Here is a 17,240-nt window from a genome sequence, read left to right as displayed (position 1 = left end):
ACTCAGGGTGGCAGGGCAGGACTGCAGGAGAGGCTAAGGAGGGACGTGGGGGGCTGGGAGCAGCTCTCCATGCCTGGGGCTGGGTGGATGGACTTGGAGCCGGGGCCCTGTGCTGGGGGCCTGGCAGGAAGGCGCCGGGTGTGGGGGTCTGGGCAACAGGCACCACCCCACCAGGAGCCTGCAAACCCCGCCAGCCTGGCTGGGGATGGCAGTGAGTCAGCCCCCGGCCCCTGCACCCTCATCCAGAAGGCCCCACACCCTGTCTGTCTGCTCGCCTGTCCCCTGCTCCGCCAGCCTCTCCTCGAGCCTCTGGCTAAGGAGTCCAGTCTGCCAAGCCAAGCAGCCCAGCTAGGCTGGGGGTCTGGAGAGGGGCTGCAATGAGGAAGGGGTGGCAGGGGCTTCTCCCAGAGAGGCTGTGGAGCCCACATGTCTGCGGCCAGGTCCAGCCTGCCAGTAGACTGCAGGATTACCACCAGGTACCCTCACTCACAGGCCAGCCCAGCACTGATGTCCCTGTGTCCCTCCCTCCTACATCGCAGGCTGCACCCCACTGCCGCTCTTTCTCCCCACACATGAGCCCCCCGGGGCTCACACCCACAGGCACACTGAGATGCCCATGGAGTCCACCTCCCCACCACAGACCCACCTTTGCATGAGGTCTGTCTGCTCGTGGCAGGCCCCCTCAGCCCAGCACCTCAGAACAGTGCCCTGAACACCTCCCTCCTGCCCTGCCTGGCAACCATGAGTTGGGGTCCCAGAGGCTGGACCTTCAGAGGCTGCTGATGGGTTCAGGGATGCTCCGACCCCATCCATCCCATGAGAGCCCAGGGCAGCAAGGACGGTCCATTCAGACTCCCTGGGAGGGCTTTCCTGCCAGGCCACCTGCTCTGCCCATGGCACAGGCACAAGTCCCCTGTGTATTCCTGGCGGGCAGCCGAGTGCCCCGTGGCTAGCAGCTAGGTTCTGGATTCAGACAGGGTGCAAACGCCCACTCCATCTGTCTCGGGGCCTTCCTGAGCGTGTCCACTCTCCCCCGAAAGGACAATACGAGCACCTTGAGGTTGGGGCTACTGGGAGGAGCTGCCACTTATCTTCACTTACAGATGGGGAAACAGAGGCAGAGGGGAGGGCACTGGGCTGATTGTGCAATTCCTGAGTGGTGGGGCTAAGATCTGAACCCCAGCAGTCTGGCAGTCCCCACGTCTGCTGTCCCTGCTCTCCAGCACCTTACATGCGGGCAGTAGGCCCAGTTATGCCAGACAGCACGAGGTGTCTGCTTCAGACCCGGGACAGCTGAGAGCTCCTACACAGACACATGACTCGCCCCGCAGGGCACTGGGATAGAATGGCCCAGGAAGGACCCTGTGGGAGGTAAAGGATGGGCGCCTGCTTGGCCACTGCCAGAGGAAACACCAGTGCCCGCCACCACTGCCAGGCTGCCTGGTGCTGGCATGGCTTTGGAAAATGCCAACCAGCCCAGGGCGTCAGGCCAGCCTGACAGCCGCTCAGGACCAGGCCAGGCCCAGTCAGTGTCCCAGCCCCTGCAATGTCACCACCCCTACTGCCAGCACAGCCAGTCCCCTCTGCTTACCCGCAGACTCACCCAGGCAGGGTCTGCCTGACAGTGCAGACCATGTGCAGGCCAGGAGAGCCCCTGCTGGAGCCCTGACCTGGGCTACCCCTTGCTTCCAGGCACCCTGGCCTGAGGGGTACACAACACAGCCCCTGAACAGAGGAGCAGCTATGGAGGGCCAGGGCTGGGGTCTGAGGGAAGGGCGACGGCAGGCATGTTGGAAGCGAGGGACGCAGGCCCAGGAAGTGCATGGCCTAAAATGACGAGATTGCCTGCCAGCTGCTTGACACCAGCAGCACCTGTGAGGGCAGGAATGTGGGGAGGACAGTTGGAGCAGTGGTCAGGTGCCTGCCGGGCGGACACCTTCTGCACTCCGCTGTGAGCTGGGAGTCCTGCCGGCCACTCTGCTCGGGCAGTTCTCCAGTCCAAATGCAAATATCAGAGCCTCTGGTACACCTTCCTACGCATCCTAAGGCAACTCGCCAGCAAAGCTGACGTCTACGAGCTCCTCCCACCCATCCACCAGTTTATTAAAATCTTACGCAGTTCTTCTAGTGTAGTGTCAGGAAAAAGAAAAAAAAAAAGCGTTAAGCAAATGTGGCCTGTAATTCCAGTACTTTGGGAGGCCGAGGCAGGAGGATTGTTTGAACCCAGGAGTTTGAGATCAGCCTGGGCAACATAATGAGACCTCCCCTGTCTCTACAAAAGATAAAAAATTACCAGGGTCGGGTGGTGCACCCCGTGGTTCCAGCTACTTGGGAGGCTGAGGTGGGAGGATCACTTGAGCTTGGGAGGTTGAGGCTGCAGTGAGCCGTGGTCATACTATTGCCTGAGTGACAGAGTGAGACTCTGTCTCAAAAATAATCAAAAAAACTAGCCGGGCCCAGTGGCTCACACCTGTAATTCCAGCATTTTTGGAGACCCAGGCAGGTGGATCGCGAGATCAAGAAATTGAGACCATCCTGGCCAATATGGTGAAACCCTGTCTCTACAAAAATACAAAAGTTAGCTGCGCGTCATGGCACACGCCTGTAGTTCCAGCTACTCGGGAGGCTGAGGCAGGAGAATCGCTTGAACCTGGGAGGCAGAGGTTGTGGTGAGCCAAGATCGCACCACAGCATTCCAGCCTGGCAGCAGAGCAACAGTGTGTCTCAAAAAAAAAAAAAAAAAGGCCGACACGGTGGCTCACGCCTCTAATCCCAGTACTTTGGGAGGCCGAGGCGGGCAGATCATGAGGTCAGGAGATCGAGACTATCCTGGCCAATATGGTGAAACCCCGTCTCTACAAAAATTAGCTGGGTGTGGTGGCGCCTGCCTGTAATCTCACCTTCTCTGGAGGCTGAAGCAGGAGAATCGCTTAAACCCAGGAGGCGGAGGTTGCAGTGAGCCGAGAGTGCACCACTGCATTCCAGCCTGTCGACAGAGTGACACACCGTCTCGAAACAAAACAAAAAAACAACCCTTATTCAATTATGAAATTTAGCGTGCAAAGGTAAGCGCACGTGAGATGTGAAGGCGCGGTGTAGCAATTGTACTTAGGAAACAATCCCCTATGCAAGCAGACCCGGGTCAGGAAACAGAGCACGGCCAGTTCTGCAGAAGCACCGGTCCCGGGCCCCTCCCTCCCATTAGGATAGCCACGTTTGCACATGTGGTGCTCATTCCCTCGCCTTTACTTTTTTTTTTTTTTTTTCTTGAGACAGAATTTCGCTGTTGTCGCCCCTGTCTTGTCCTTTTGTGGCCGCTATGGGATGAGTGCGTCTTCCTGGGAGACTCTGGGCGGGGTCGCAGGTGCTGTGGCGGCGATGAGACACACGGGGGCGCGCGCGGGCCGCGCCTGGACGCGTTTGCAGCGGCTGCAGGACGGTGGGGCCGGCTCCGGAACTGCAGGCCTGGGCGGCGCTGGGAAAATTCCTCCCGAAAGGAGACGGGCCAAGCACTTTGGTCCGGAACCCTGTGGGCCCGTTCCTCTGTCCCTGTGACACAGGGTAGTTAGAGGAGTCCTGGCCTCTCTCCTCCTGGGGCCTATTTTTGGTCCAGACTGCAGCGTTGAAAACTGCAACGGATTGTACAATGAGGGGGTCTGTTTTATTATTATTATTGAGACTGAGTCTCTGTCACCCAGGCTGGAGTGCAGTGGCACCATCTCAGCTCACTACAACCTCCACCTCCTGGGCTCAAGCGATCCTCCCACCTCAGCCTCCTGAGCAGGTGGAAGCACAGGTGCACACCACCATGCCCAGCTAAATTTTTTTTTATAGAGATGGGGTTTCGCCATGTTGCCCAGGCTGGTCTCAAACTTCTGTACTAAGTGACCTGCCCGCCTCAGCCTCCCAAAGTGCTTGGGATTACAGGTGTGAGCCACCTTGCCCAGTCTGTTATAATTAAACAATGAGTAAGCCCCTAACTGCATTTTCTCATTAGTGCTCATAATCCCTGAGGAAGGAGGAACTACTATTTGTGTGTGTATGTGTGTGGTGTGTGTGTGTGGGTGGGTGTGTGTTGAGACAGAGTCTTGCTCTGTCGCTCAGGCTGTAGTGCAGTGGCACGATCTCAGCTCACGACATCCTCCCACCACCCAGGTTCAAGTGATTGCCCTTCCTCAGCCTCCTGAGTAGCTGGGACTACAGGCACATGCCACCATGCCCAGCTAATTTTTTTTGTGTGTGTGTTTTAGTAGAGATAGGATTTCACCATGTTGGCCAGGAGATGGTCTTCATTTCCTGACTTTGTGATCCACCCGCCTCGGCCTCCCAAAGTGTTGGGATTACAGGGGATCCACCGCGCCTGGCCTATTTTATATTTTTTACAGGGTCTTACTCTGTTGCCCAAGCTGGAGCATAGTAGTTCAAACATGGCTCACTGCAGCCTTTAACTCTTGGGATCAAGTGATCCTCCTGCTCCAGCCTCCTGAGCAGCTGGGACTTAAGGTGTGTGCCACCACATCCCACTGATTTATTTATTTCTTCTTTATCATTTTCTCTGTTTATTTTCTTTCTTTCCCTCTCTGTCTCCCTTCCCTTCCCTTCTGTTCCCTTCTCTTCCTTCCTTTCTTTTCTCTTTTCTTTCTTGAGACAGGGCCTTGCTATGCTGCCTAGACTAGATAACTTATTATTTATTTATTTATTTTTTAGATTTTAACCACGAAAAGTCAGGGGAAAGTGCGAACACAGTCCCCCACTACCACGAATTATGCAGTCGAGTTTCCTGTGTTTGGGGAAATCGCAGGGGTCAGCACATCCGGAGTGCAATGGATAAGCCTCCCCTGGGAAAACCACCTTTGTGATCATGGTATCTCCCCTGCCAGGTAAGTCTTATTTATTTATTTTAAATTTATTTATTTTTTTGAGATGGAGTCTCGCTCTGTCGCCCAAGGCTGGAGTGCAATGGCGTGATCTTGGCTCACTGCAATCTCTGCCTCCCGGGTGCAAGCGATTCTCCTGCCTCAGCCTCCCAAGTAGCTGGGAATACAGGTGCACTCCACCACGTCCAGTTAATTTTAGTATTTTTAGTAGAGATGGGGTTTCACCATGTTGGGCACTCTTGACCTTGTGATCCGCCCACCTTAGCCTCCCAAAGTTCTGGGATTACAGGCATGAGCCACTGCGCCCGGTCGATAACTATTATTTTTTTCTCCATTTTACACATGCAGAAACTGGGGCCCAGGATCGAAGCCCTAGTTTCCCTCACACCACAGCCCACGCCTTAGCTGCTTCCTGTACTTACTTCCATTTACATATATTTATATTCCAGCCCTTCCTCACACACAGTGAAATATACATCTGAAGCATGTGTTTCTATGCTTTTTAAAAAATTATCATTGTGAATCAGACTTTCAAAAATGGGTGCCTAGATGGGGACCTGTCCTGGGGATGGGGCTGGCAGAGGTAGCCCTAGGCAGCTGGGGAGGGGCCAGTGTGTGCCCCAGGCCTCCTGGCGGCCACTCTGGAGTCATCAACAAGGATCCTGAGTCACTGGGGCACGGCTGCCAGAGATGCGAATGCCAAGGCAGGGTGCAGCCTGGTGGGCCGCGGCCCCTATGTGGGATCCCAGCCTCCCCGCCCCCACACTGCTGCTGTATGCACGGAACATTGCAGAGGGTGCAGGCACTGAATGCGTGGGGAGCTTTGCAGTCCATGACCTTTCAGACTTGTGGGGTGCACGGAGGGACTGGTTCTGAAGATCAGGGCTAGGAGAAGCTGGAAGTCAACAAGTAAACTCACAAATATAAGCTAAAATATCAGACAAGAGATCAGTGCAATAGCAAAAATAAGGCAGGAGGAGAGGTGTGGGTGAGATGGCCGGCCTCTGGGAGAGGGTTGCCCAGAAGTGTGACTCCTCCCACCCTGTTAAAGGGATAAAGAGTCCTTAAGTGAGGGGAGGAACAATCCCCTAGCCAGGCGTGCCCCAAGAGGGCCCCCTGCTAATGACTTTAGGGGATCATCCTAGCGTCCTCAGCTCCGTTTTTTAAAGGCTTACTGCATTCCCAAGGTCGTTCAGCCAGGTGGGAGCTAAAGGGATTTAAGCTGAGAGCCAAGTCTCAAACTCAGAGAAGGGAAGGGCTACCTGGGAAGTGGCTGGGGCTCGAAGGTCGAGGCTGCAGAGAGCTATGATCCCTCGGCCAGTCGAGGTGGCTCACGCCTGTAATCCCAGTCGTCCGGGAGGCCGAGGCGGTGGGATCGTGTGGGTAAACCCCCATATAGGCACCCAGGTATGAGAGCTAAGCAGAACTCTGGCACAGTTAGGGCTCGAGGAGGAATATCTCACTTTATATCGTTACTACTCAGCTATTTCCTTTTATATAATCCTTTATACAATCATATATTAGTTTATAGAATTAGGGCTTGAAGAATCCCTTTATATAAGCCTCTCTATATAATCATATAATAGTTGATAGTATGAGTGCCTAAAGAATATTTCCCTACATATATACCTATCATTATATATTAGCTTATAATCGGAGGAATGCCTAGAGTGGACACAGTGCAGAGCATGATTTAAGGGAAAACAGTTATACCAGGAGAAGAACCCATGGCCCAGGCAGCAGCATTCAGTATTGTAAAGATACCCGCTGTATGGCAGGCCTGGGCGAGAGCCACTCCTCCTGACAAAGGAGTTGTAGGACCTTGCTCCAGTTCTTGGTGAAGGCCGCCCTCAGACCGGCAATCCACCTTAGTGACTGTGAACTTTATCAGCTCTTGCTGCTGTGCTGCTAGAAAAGCATCTTCCCACAGAACCCACTGGAAGCTGCCAGCAGGTGGCGGTAACCCTGACAGCTCTGTCACTGCTGTGTGACCTAAAGCATCCTCCTATAAATCTTCTTAGAAGTAGTTTGCCCATAGATAGAAATATTGCACACTGCAACTTCTTCACTGAGCATGGCCCACCTTCAAGCCTCGGTGACCTAATGGGGGTGGACCCCTTACTGCGCACGGCCCTTGCCTTCATGGGAACGGGCCCCTTGCTGCGCACTGTCCACCTCCTGGCCTAGGTGACCTAATGGGGTGGACCCCATGCTTTCTTGCTCACGACCCTATCACTGTCCTTAAAGATGACTTCACTCACTGCCCTGCCCCCTAACCTATACACAATAAATACTCATGCTTCTGGACATTCGAGGCCTCGCCTGACTCCGCTCATAGGTGGCGTGGCCCCCCGAGCCCAGCTGCGTTTTCCTTGTACTTCTGTGTCCTGTCTTTTTATTTCTCCGATTTCCTGTCTTTTTATTTCTCGATTCTGCGCCTCAGCACAGCATAAGGCACACCCCAGGACCCTGTGGGACCCTCAGCCCTACAGATCGCTTGAGGTCAGAAGTTCGAGACTAGCCTGGCCAACATGGTGAAACTGTCTCTACGGAAAAATACAATAATTAGTCGGGAGTGGTGGCGCGCGCCTGAGGTCCTGAGGTCGCAGCTACTCAGGAAACTGAGGTGGGAGGATCGCTTGAGCCTAGGAGGCGGAGGCTACAGTGAGCCGAGATCGCGCCACTGCACTCCAGCCTGGACGACAGAATGAGACCCTGTCTCAAAATAAGTAAAACGCATGGGCCGAGCGGCGGTTCGCGCCTGCAATCCCACACACTTGGCAGGCTGGGGTGGGAGGACCGCTAGAGCCTGCGGCTGCACCACTGCATTCCAGCCTTGGTGACTGTGAGACCCTGTCTCAAAAAAAAAAAAAAAAAAGCGGCTGAGAGTTGTTGGCAGGGAAGCCGCAGACAGGCGAGGTTAGGCCAAGTAGAGTCCTGCCTATCTGGAATGCTTCCTGGAAGAGGAGGCTTTTTCTGGCTCCCGAAGCCGCGCGCTAGGGGCTGGGGGAGGGGGGCGTGCGTCTAGCCTCCCACGAGACCCTGGTTCAGCACACGGCCGGCGTCAGGAGAGGACCAGCGAGGCCAGGACACTCGACCCCGCCGGGACCCAGGCGGCCTCAGGGACTTCCTGGTTCTGCCCAGAGTGGCCGCCCTCTGGGGCTACGCCTGCTACGAGCACAGGGATCGCCGTCCCTTTTATGTACGCAAACACTACGCCAGCCCAGCGTGGGTGCTGCGTGTCCGCGGTGGGGCCCGGAGGGCAGTGGGCGTCCCCGGGACTCGGCGGGAGGCACTCCAGGGCGGGTGAGGCCCGGCGCAGCCCCTCACTTCCGGGCCGCCGCCCACTCCCCGGACAGGCGCAGAGGACCCTTCGCACCTGCGCAGTGAGCGGCCGGAGGGGACGACTCGGCGGCGCGCACGCACCACGAGGGGCGGAGCCCCGGAGCCTGGACGCCCGTGACGGGCTGCGCTGGGGAAGGGGCGGAGACGAGGCGTTCCTGGGCGGGGCCTCGAGTCCGGTTTGGAATTTTTGGCGCGAGCAGTTCCGCGCGCGTTCACGGGCCGTTCCCCCTCAGGGGAGTCCTCCGCCCGGGCGTCCGGAACTGTCGACGGCAAACCCCGGCCCGCTGGGCCACCCGAGAATTCCCGCGGCCTCCGCCGACCCGGAATCTGGGCTCTCGCGGACCCGCGCCCCGCCCAGCCGCCCCAGGTGAGCCCAGAGCCCGCCCTGAGGGATCTCGGCGCCGCTCCCCTCCCTCTCCGGTCGGCCTCGTCCAGTCGGCTTCACCCCTGCCCTTCAGGCCTCCCCGGCGTCCCGTCCCCACGGACCCCTGCCTCCGGTTCTCCCCGACTCCTGGCCCCTTGCCCCTAAACCCTGCCCAGTGGCGGCCCCGCTCTACGCGTCCCTCCCGGAGACCCCGCCTGCTGTCCATCAACCCCGCGCAACCGCCCTCCCGTGACAGCCCCTCCCCTCCATGACAGCCCCTCCCCTCCGTGACACCCCCTCTTCCCCTAGGACAGCCCCTCTTCCTCTGTGACAGCCCCTCTTCCCCTGTGACAGCCCCTCTTCCCCTAGGACACCCCCTCTTCCCCTAGGACACCCCCTCTTCCCCTAGGACAGCCCCTCTTCCCCTAGGACAGCCCCTCTTCCCCTGTGACAGCCCCTCTTCCCCTAGGACAGCCCCTCTTCCTCTGTGACAGCCCCTCTTCCCCTGTGACAGCCCCTCTTCCCCTAGGACACCCCCTCTTCCCCTAGGACAGCCCCTCTTCCCCTAGGACAGCCCCTCTTCCCCTAGGACAGCCCCTCTTCCCCTAGGACACCCCCTCTTCCCCTGTGACAGCCCCTCTTCCCCTAGGACAGCCCCTCTTCCTCTGTGACAGCCCCTCTTCCCCTGTGACAGCCCCTCTTCCCCTGTGACAGCCCCTCTTCCCCTAGGACAGCCCCTCTTCCCCTAGGACACCCCCTCTTCCCCTAGGACAGCTCCTCTTCCCCTAGGACAGCCCCTCTTCCCCTAGGACAGCCCCTCTTCCCCTGTGACAGCCCCTCTTCCCCTAGGACAGCCCCTCTTCCCCTAGGACAGCCCCTCTTCCCCTAGGACAGCCCCTCTTCCCCTAGGACAGCCCCTCTTCCTCTGTGACAGCCCCTCTTCCTCTGTGACAGCCCCTCTTCCCCTGTGACAGCCCCTCTTCCCCTAGGACACCCCCTCTTACCCTAGGACAGCCCCTCTTCCCCTAGGACAGTTCCCCTTCCCCTGGGACGGCCCCTCTTCCCCTAGGACGGCCCCTCTTCCCCTAAGACAGCCCCTCTTCCCCCCTGTGACAGCCCCTCTTCCCCTAGGACAGCCCTTCTTCCCCTGTGACACCCCCTCTTCCCCTAGGACAGCTCCTCTTCCCCTGCCACAGCCTGTTTTCCTGTGATAGCCCCTGCCCCTGTGACAGCGCCTCTTCCCTGGTGACAGCCCCTCTTCCGTGCTCTGTTCGCCAGGGTTTCCCTCCACCCACATAGGTGAACTCAGCCCTGCCTGGGAGGAACTCACAGTCTATTGGAGAGGTGGCCAGCAGATGTTTCAGGCCCAGTGAGAGGGTCCAATCGCCCAGGTCTCTGGAAGCTGTGGAGGTCACCCCCGCCTGGCCTTAGGGCAGGGACACCCTGGACTCACGTGGGAGCCCCTGCTCCTACTTCCCCCATCCCACCACTGAGGCTCTTGGGCCGGGCCAGTCATGCTAGAACGTAAGTTGTGGGGCCCATGGGAGAATTGGGTTAAGAGGCTCCAGTCCCTGAATGTGCCAGGGTTGGGCCTGGAGGCTGTGCCTGTGACCCGTGACCTCGAAGATTTCAACACTGGCTCCTCACTTTGAGAAACCCTGGGATGGGTCTCTGAGGTAATTAGAGTCTGAGGAAGAGTCCACAGATGGAGGGCAGCCTCCCAGCCAGGCCCAGGTAGCCTCGCTCCCCTTACCACTCCACTCCTTCAGGGACAGGAGGCTGCTCCTTTTAGATTTTTACTTATTCATTATATATTATTTTGTGACAAAGTCTCGCTCTGTCCCCCAGGCTGGAGTGGAGTGGCGCCATCTTGGCTCACTGAAACCTCTACCTCCCAGGTTCAAGCCATTCTCCTGCCTCAGCCTCCCGAGTAGCTGGGATTACAGGCGCATACCACCACACCTGGCTAAGTTTTGTATTTTTAGTAGAGATGGGGTTTCACCATGGTGGCCATCCTGGTCTCAAACTTTTTTTTTTTTTGAGACAGAGTCTTGCTCTGTTGTCCAGGCTGGAGTGCAATGGTGCCGTCTCAGTTCACTACAACTTCCACCTCCCGGGTTCAAGTGATTCTCATGCCTCAGCCTGCCAAGTACTTGGGATTACAGACGCCCACCACCACGCCTGGCTAATTTTTGTATTTTTAGTAAAGACGGGGTTTCACCTTGTTGGCCAGGCTGGTCTCAAACTCCTGACCTGTGATCCACCTGCCTTGGCCTCCCAAAGTGCTAGGATTACAGGTGTGAGCCACTGAGCCTGGCCTGCTTTCGAGTCTTTGTTAAATCTGACATTTGGAGGCTGGATGTGGTGGCTCACACCTGTAATCCCAGCATTTTGGGAGGCTGGGGTGGGCAGATTACTCAAGCCCAGGAGTTTGAGACCAGCCTGGGCAACATGTTGAACCTGTGTCTCTATATTAGGTATGATGGTGCAAGCCTGTAGTCCCGGCTACTCAGGAGGCAAAAGTCGGAGGATCCCTTGAGCTTGGGAGGCAGAGGTTGCAGTGAGCTGAGGTCGTGCCACTGCACTGCAGTCTCAGTAATACAGTGTGACCTTGTCTCAAGAAAAAAATCTGACATTTGAGCAGTTTTTGTTGCCTGTTTTGTTTCTTCATGTGTACGGGTCATACTTTCTTGTGTCTTTGTGTATCTTGTAGTTTTTTGGTGAAAACTGGACATTTTTGGCATGAACTGCATGCTGGTTCCGCACCTTCCTCCAGGGCCTATGATTGCTGTTTATTTGTTGGTGGCTGGCTGGACTACTGTATTGCAGTCCTTTGCCCCTGCACATGAAACCTCTCATGTCACTCCCCTGAGGGTGCAACCTTGGGCATGTGCATAGCCACCCTGGGGCAAGTGTGATTTTAGGAGGGCTCACTCTAGTTTTGCCCCCAATCACACCCAGCTATTAGGCTGCACCAGTGACCAGTTTATTGCTCTATTGTTTTTTATAATAGGTTGGGGCATGAGCCTTACCTACATGGTGAAACCCCATTTCTACTAAAAATATAAACATTAGCCAGGTGTGTTGTCACACGCTTGTAATCCGAACTACTTGGGAGGCTGAGGAAAGAGAATTGCTTGAACCTAGGAGGCAGAGGCCGCAGTGAACTGAGATCATACCAATGCACTCCAGCCTGGGAGACAGAGTGAGACCTTGCCTCAAAAACAAACAATGCCTTGGGCCATAAATTGTTCCATAGGTTGATCCAATTAATTTTTTTTTTTTTTTTTTTTGAGACAGAGTCTCACTCTGTTGCCCAGGCTGGAGTGTAGTGGCCCAATCTCAGTTCACTGCAACCTCTGCCTCCGAGGTTGGAGCAATTCTCCTGCCTCAGCCTCCTGAGTAGCTGGGATTACAGGCATGCACCACCATGCCTGGCTTATTTTTGTATTTTTAGCAGAGGTGGGATTTCACCGTGTTGGCCAGGCTGGTCTTGAACTCCTGACCTCAGGTGAAACACTCACCTCAGCCTCCCAAAGTATGGGGTTGCAGGCATTAGCCACTGTGCCAGGCCAAATCCAATTAGTTCTGAGCTCCTTTAACAGAGTAGCTTTTGAGGTCAGTTTGAGGTTTGCTCTGACTGCAGGCAGGCTCTCCCTGGCTAGCTCTTTCCCCACTTCTGTAGTGGTCTAGCACATGAAGCCTCTCATGTCAGTCCCCTGAGGGTGCAGTCTTGGGCATGTCGCTGACCTGTGGTTTAGCTGGTTGCCCTAATGCAGGTACCAGTCTCTTAACGGCTCATCACCAAAACCTCCACTGATTTTGACAGCCCCTTTAAACCGGAACTCCCGAACACTGTTTCAAATCAAGCCAATTTTCAGGGAGATGGTGGGTGGGAGAGCTCTGTTTATGACTTGTGTCTACCCCAGGCTGAATCTCTGAGTCCTGCTGTAGAACTGGGGGCAGTATAGCAGTGCACCGGGTGCCACTGCTGTAGAACTGGGGGCGGTATAGCCCGTGCACCAGGTGCCGCTGCTGTAGAACTGGGGGCGGTATAGCAGTGCACCGGGTGCCGCTGCTGTAGAACTGGGGGCGGTATAGCAGTGCACCGGGTGCCGCTGCTGTAGAACTGGGGGCGGTATAGCAGTGCACCGGGTGCCGCTGCTGTAGAACTGGGGGCGGTATAGCAGTGCACCGGGTGCCACTGCTGTAGAACTGGGGGCGGTATAGCCCGTGCACCAGGTGCCGCTGCTGTAGAACTGGGGGCGGTATAGCAGTGCACCGGGTGCCGCTGCTGTAGAACTGGGGGCGGTATAGCAGTGCACCGGGTGCCGCTGCTGTAGAACTGGGGGCGGTATAGCCCGTGCACCAGGTGCCGCTGCTGTAGAACTGGGGGCGGTATAGCCCGTGCACCAGGTGCCGCTGCTGTAGAACTGGGGGCGGTATAGCAGTGCACCGGGTGCCGCTGCTGTAGAACTGGGGGCGGTATAGCCCGTGCACCAGGTGCCGCTGCTGTAGAACTGGGGGCGGTATAGCAGTGCACCAGGTGCCGCTGCTGTAGAACTGGGGGCGGTATAGCAGTGCACCGGGTGCCGCTGCTGTAGAACTGGGGGCGGTATAGCAGTGCACCGGGTGCCGCTGCTGTAGAACTGGGGGCGGTATAGCCCGTGCACCAGGTGCCGCTGCTGTAGAACTGGGGGCGGTATAGCAGTGCACCGGGTGCCGCTGCTGTAGAACTGGGGGCGGTATAGCCCGTGCACCGGGTGCCGCTGCTGTAGAACTGGGGGCGGTATAGCAGTGCACCGGGTGCCGCTGCTGTAGAACTGGGGGCGGTATAGCCCGTGCACCGGGTGCCGCTGCTGTAGAACTGGGGGCGGTATAGCCCGTGCACCGGGTGCCGCTGCTGTAGAACTGGGGGCGGTATAGCAGTGCACCGGGTGCCGCCTCTGTAGAACTGGGGGCGGTATAGCAGTGCACCGGGTGCCGCTGCTGTAGAACTGGGGGCGGTATAGCAGTGCACCGGGTGCCGCTGCTGTAGAACTGGGGGCGGTATAGCCCGTGCACCGGGTGCCGCTGCTGTAGAACTGGGGGCGGTATAGCCCGTGCACCGGGTGCCGCTGCTGTAGAACTGGGGGCGGTATAGCCCGTGCACCGGGTGCCGCTGCTGTAGAACTGGGGGCGGTATAGCAGTGCACCGGGTGCCGCTGCTGTAGAACTGGGGGCGGTATAGCAGTGCACCGGGTGCCACTCCTGTAGAACTGGGGGCGGTATAGCAGTGCACCGGGTGCCGCTGCTGTAGAACTGGGGGCGGTATAGCCCGTGCACCGGGTGCCGCTGCTGTAGAACTGGGGGCAGTATAGCAGTGCACCGGGTGCCGCTGCTGTAGAACTGGGGGCGGTATAGCCCGTGCACCAGGTGCCGCTGCTGTAGAACTGGGGGCGGTATAGCAGTGCACCAGGTGCCGCTGCTGTAGAACTGGGGGCGGTATAGCAGTGCACCGGGTGCCGCTGCTGTAGAACTGGGGGCGGTATAGCAGTGCACCGGGTGCCGCTGCTGTAGAACTGGGGGCGGTATAGCCCGTGCACCGGGTGCCGCTGCTGTAGAACTGGGGGCGGTATAGCAGTGCACCGGGTGCCGCTGCTGTAGAACTGGGGGCGGTATAGCAGTGCACCGGGTGCCGCTGCTGTAGAACTGGGGGCAGTATAGCAGTGCACCGGGTGCCACTCCTGTAGAACTGGGGGCGGTATAGCCCGTGCACCGGGTGCCGCTGCTGTAGAACTGGGGGCGGTATAGCAGTGCACCGGGTGCCGCTGCTGTAGAACTGGGGGCGGTATAGCCCGTGCACCAGGTGCCGCTGCTGTAGAACTGGGGGCGGTATAGCCCGTGCACCAGGTGCCGCTGCTGTAGAACTGGGGGCGGTATAGCAGTGCACCAGGTGCCGCTGCTGTAGAACTGGGGGCGGTATAGCAGTGCACCGGGTGCCGCTGCTGTAGAACTGGGGGCGGTATAGCAGTGCACCGGGTGCCGCTGCTGTAGAACTGGGGGCGGTATAGCAGTGCACCGGGTGCCGCTGCTGTAGAACTGGGGGCGGTATAGCAGTGCACCAGGTGCCGCTGCTGTAGAACTGGGGGCGGTATAGCAGTGCACCGGGTGCCGCCTCTGTAGAACTGGGGGCGGTATAGCAGTGCACCGGGTGCCGCCTCTGTAGAACTGGGGGCGGTATAGCAGTGCACCAGGTGCCGCTGCTGTAGAACTGGGGGCGGTATAGCAGTGCACCGGGTGCCGCCTCTGTAGAACTGGGGGCGGTATAGCAGTGCACCGGGTGCCGCCTCTGTAGAACTGGGGGCGGTATAGCAGTGCACCGGGTGCCGCTGCTGTAGAACTGGGGGCGGTATAGCCCGTGCACCGGGTGCCGCTGCTGTAGAACTGGGGGCGGTATAGCAGTGCACCGGGTGCCGCCTCTGTAGAACTGGGGGCGGTATAGCAGTGCACCGGGTGCCGCCTCTGTAGAACTGGGGGCGGTATAGCAGTGCACCGGGTGCCGCTGCTGTAGAACTGGGGGCGGTATAGCCCGTGCACCGGGTGCCGCTGCTGTAGAACTGGGGGCGGTATAGCAGTGCACCGGGTGCCGCTGCTGTAGAACTGGGGGCGGTATAGCAGTGCACCGGGTGCCGCTGCTGTAGAACTGGGGGCGGTATAGCAGTGCACCGGGTGCCGCTGCTGTAGAACTGGGGGCGGTATAGCAGTGCACCGGGTGCCGCTGCTGTAGAACTGGGGGCGGTATAGCCCGTGCACTGGGTGCCGCTGCTGTAGAACTGGGGGCGGTATAGCCCGTGCACTGGGTGCCGCTGCTGTAGAACTGGGGGCGGTATAGCCCGTGCACTGGGTGCCGCTGCTGTAGAACTGGGGGCGGTATAGCCCGTGCACTGGGTGCCGCTGCTGTAGAACTGGGGGCGGTATAGCAGTGCACCGGGTGCCGCTGCTGTAGAACTGGGGGCGGTATAGCCCGTGCACCGGGTGCCGCTGCTGTAGAACTGGGGGCGGTATAGCAGTGCACCGGGTGCCGCTGCTGTAGAACTGGGGGCGGTATAGCCCGTGCACCAGGTGCCGCTGCTGTAGAACTGGGGGCGGTATAGCAGTGCACCGGGTGCCGCTGCTGTAGAACTGGGGGCGGTATAGCCCGTGCACCAGGTGCCGCTGCTGTAGAACTGGGGGCGGTATAGCAGTGCACCGGGTGCCGCCTCTGTAGAACTGGGGGCGGTATAGCAGTGCACCGGGTGCCGCCTCTGTAGAACTGGGGGCGGTATAGCCCGTGCACTGGGTGCCGCTGCTGCTGCTTTAGGAGCAGGTTGCTGGGTCCAGAAGGAGCCTCTGGCTTCACTGTTTCCCTTTTCCAGTGTGGAACTTCCTTCCTACAAATGAGCCGGGGCTCCTTGTTCCCAGCCTGTGGGGCCTGAGGCACAGTCTCTTCTCTGTGCACGGGAGCAGGTGGAAGAAGGGAGCCCTGGCCTGTCTGTCACACTCAGCTGGAATTTAGCTTCTGCCATGTGGAGCTAGGAGGGTTGAGAAGTGCTGAGAACCTGGTTCTCTTGGCTCTTGACTGGAAGCTGGGGGAGAGGGAGCCCTTGTTGGCCACACCTGCCCCCAGTGCTAGGCTAGGGGAGTGGGGTGCTGGGGGTAGGAGGGCAGGAGTGTCATGGCTCAGGTGCCAACAGGCTTGCTGTTATTCCGAAGCTTTGGCAGGTTTTCTAGTGTAAACCTTTGTTTGCATGTGCCCTGGGCACCAGGCCCAGAGGCTTTCAGTGCCTGTGCTTAAATAACTGTCACCAGTTGTGCCTGTTTCACTGGGGGAGGTGTCCGTGGGCTTTGCCCACTGCCGTTCCAGAACTGGGGGAGGTGTCCATGGGCTCTGCCCACTGCCGTTCAGGAACTGGGGGAGGTGTCCGTGGGCTTTGCCCACTGCCGTTCCGGAACTGGGGGAGGTGTCCGTGGGCTTTGCCCACTGCCGTTCCGGAACTGGGGGAGGTGTCCGTGGGCTTTGCCCACTGCCGTTCCGGAACTGGGGGAGGTGTCCGTGGGCTTTGCCCACTGCCGTTCTGGAACTGGACACCACTAAATGTGCTATGAAAAGAAAGAAACTTGAGGGATTCTGTTTTGTTTTTTTCCTTTGGAATTGGAGATAAGGGATGGTGGGCCCCTGTGGTCTTGGAAGAGGCTGTGTGGTTAGGGTCAGCGGGCCGTGATGAGGACAGGGAGGCAGGCGGGCAGGCCGTGATGAGGACAGGGAGGCAGGCGGGCGGGCCGTGATGAGGACAGGGAGGCAGGCGGCCGGGCCGTGATGAGGACAGGGAGGCAGGCGGGCGGGCCGTGATGAGGACAGGGAGGCAGGCGGGCGGGCTGTGATGAGGACAGGGAGGCAGGCAGGCGGGCCGTGATGAGGACAGGGAGGCAGGCAGGCGGGCCGTGATGAGGACAGGGAGGCAGGCGGAGCCTCTGACTGCAGAACCTCTACTGACTGCAAGGCCCTCAAGAACATGGGCCCCGTGCGTTTCTTCTTATGTTTCTATCATCTCTAAAATATAACAGCCTGGCGGGCAGGTGAGTATGAATCTGTCCTCTGCCTTTTCCTGGTAGGTGCTTGTTGCTCCCATGGC

General features: G+C 58.2%; 1 protein-coding gene and 1 non-coding gene across 10 annotated transcripts in view; one reads left to right on the top strand and one right to left on the bottom strand.

Moving 5' to 3' along the window:
- Nucleotides 1–17,240, top strand: part of PKMYT1 (protein kinase, membrane associated tyrosine/threonine 1) — a 41,311-nt gene that overhangs the window by 19,722 nt on the left and 4,349 nt on the right. For 3 of the 9 annotated variants that reach the window (XM_054242509.2, XM_054242506.2, XM_054242505.2), the window contains 2 exons: nucleotides 4,708–4,880; nucleotides 8,456–8,589. In XM_054242509.2, coding sequence (XP_054098484.1) covers nucleotides 4,708–4,880; nucleotides 8,456–8,589 — 307 coding nt within the window. Of the gene's footprint in view, nucleotides 1–4,707; nucleotides 4,881–8,391; nucleotides 8,590–9,864; nucleotides 10,111–16,825; nucleotides 17,185–17,240 lie in introns of those variants that run through there. The other 6 variants (XM_078344389.1, XM_078344388.1, XM_017978658.4 and 3 more) reach the window with 5 other exon arrangements.
- Nucleotides 4,726–4,888, bottom strand: LOC118146617 (U1 spliceosomal RNA). Its single transcript, XR_004732464.1, has one exon. It is a non-coding gene; the product is annotated as a U1 spliceosomal RNA (small nuclear RNA).

This window comes from Callithrix jacchus, chromosome 12 (genome assembly GCF_049354715.1).
Source record: "Callithrix jacchus isolate 240 chromosome 12, calJac240_pri, whole genome shotgun sequence".
Classification (NCBI taxonomy): domain Eukaryota; kingdom Metazoa; phylum Chordata; class Mammalia; order Primates; family Cebidae; genus Callithrix; species Callithrix jacchus.
The sequence above is the reverse complement of the archived record's forward strand: the minus strand, read 5'-3'. Positions and strand labels throughout refer to the sequence as shown.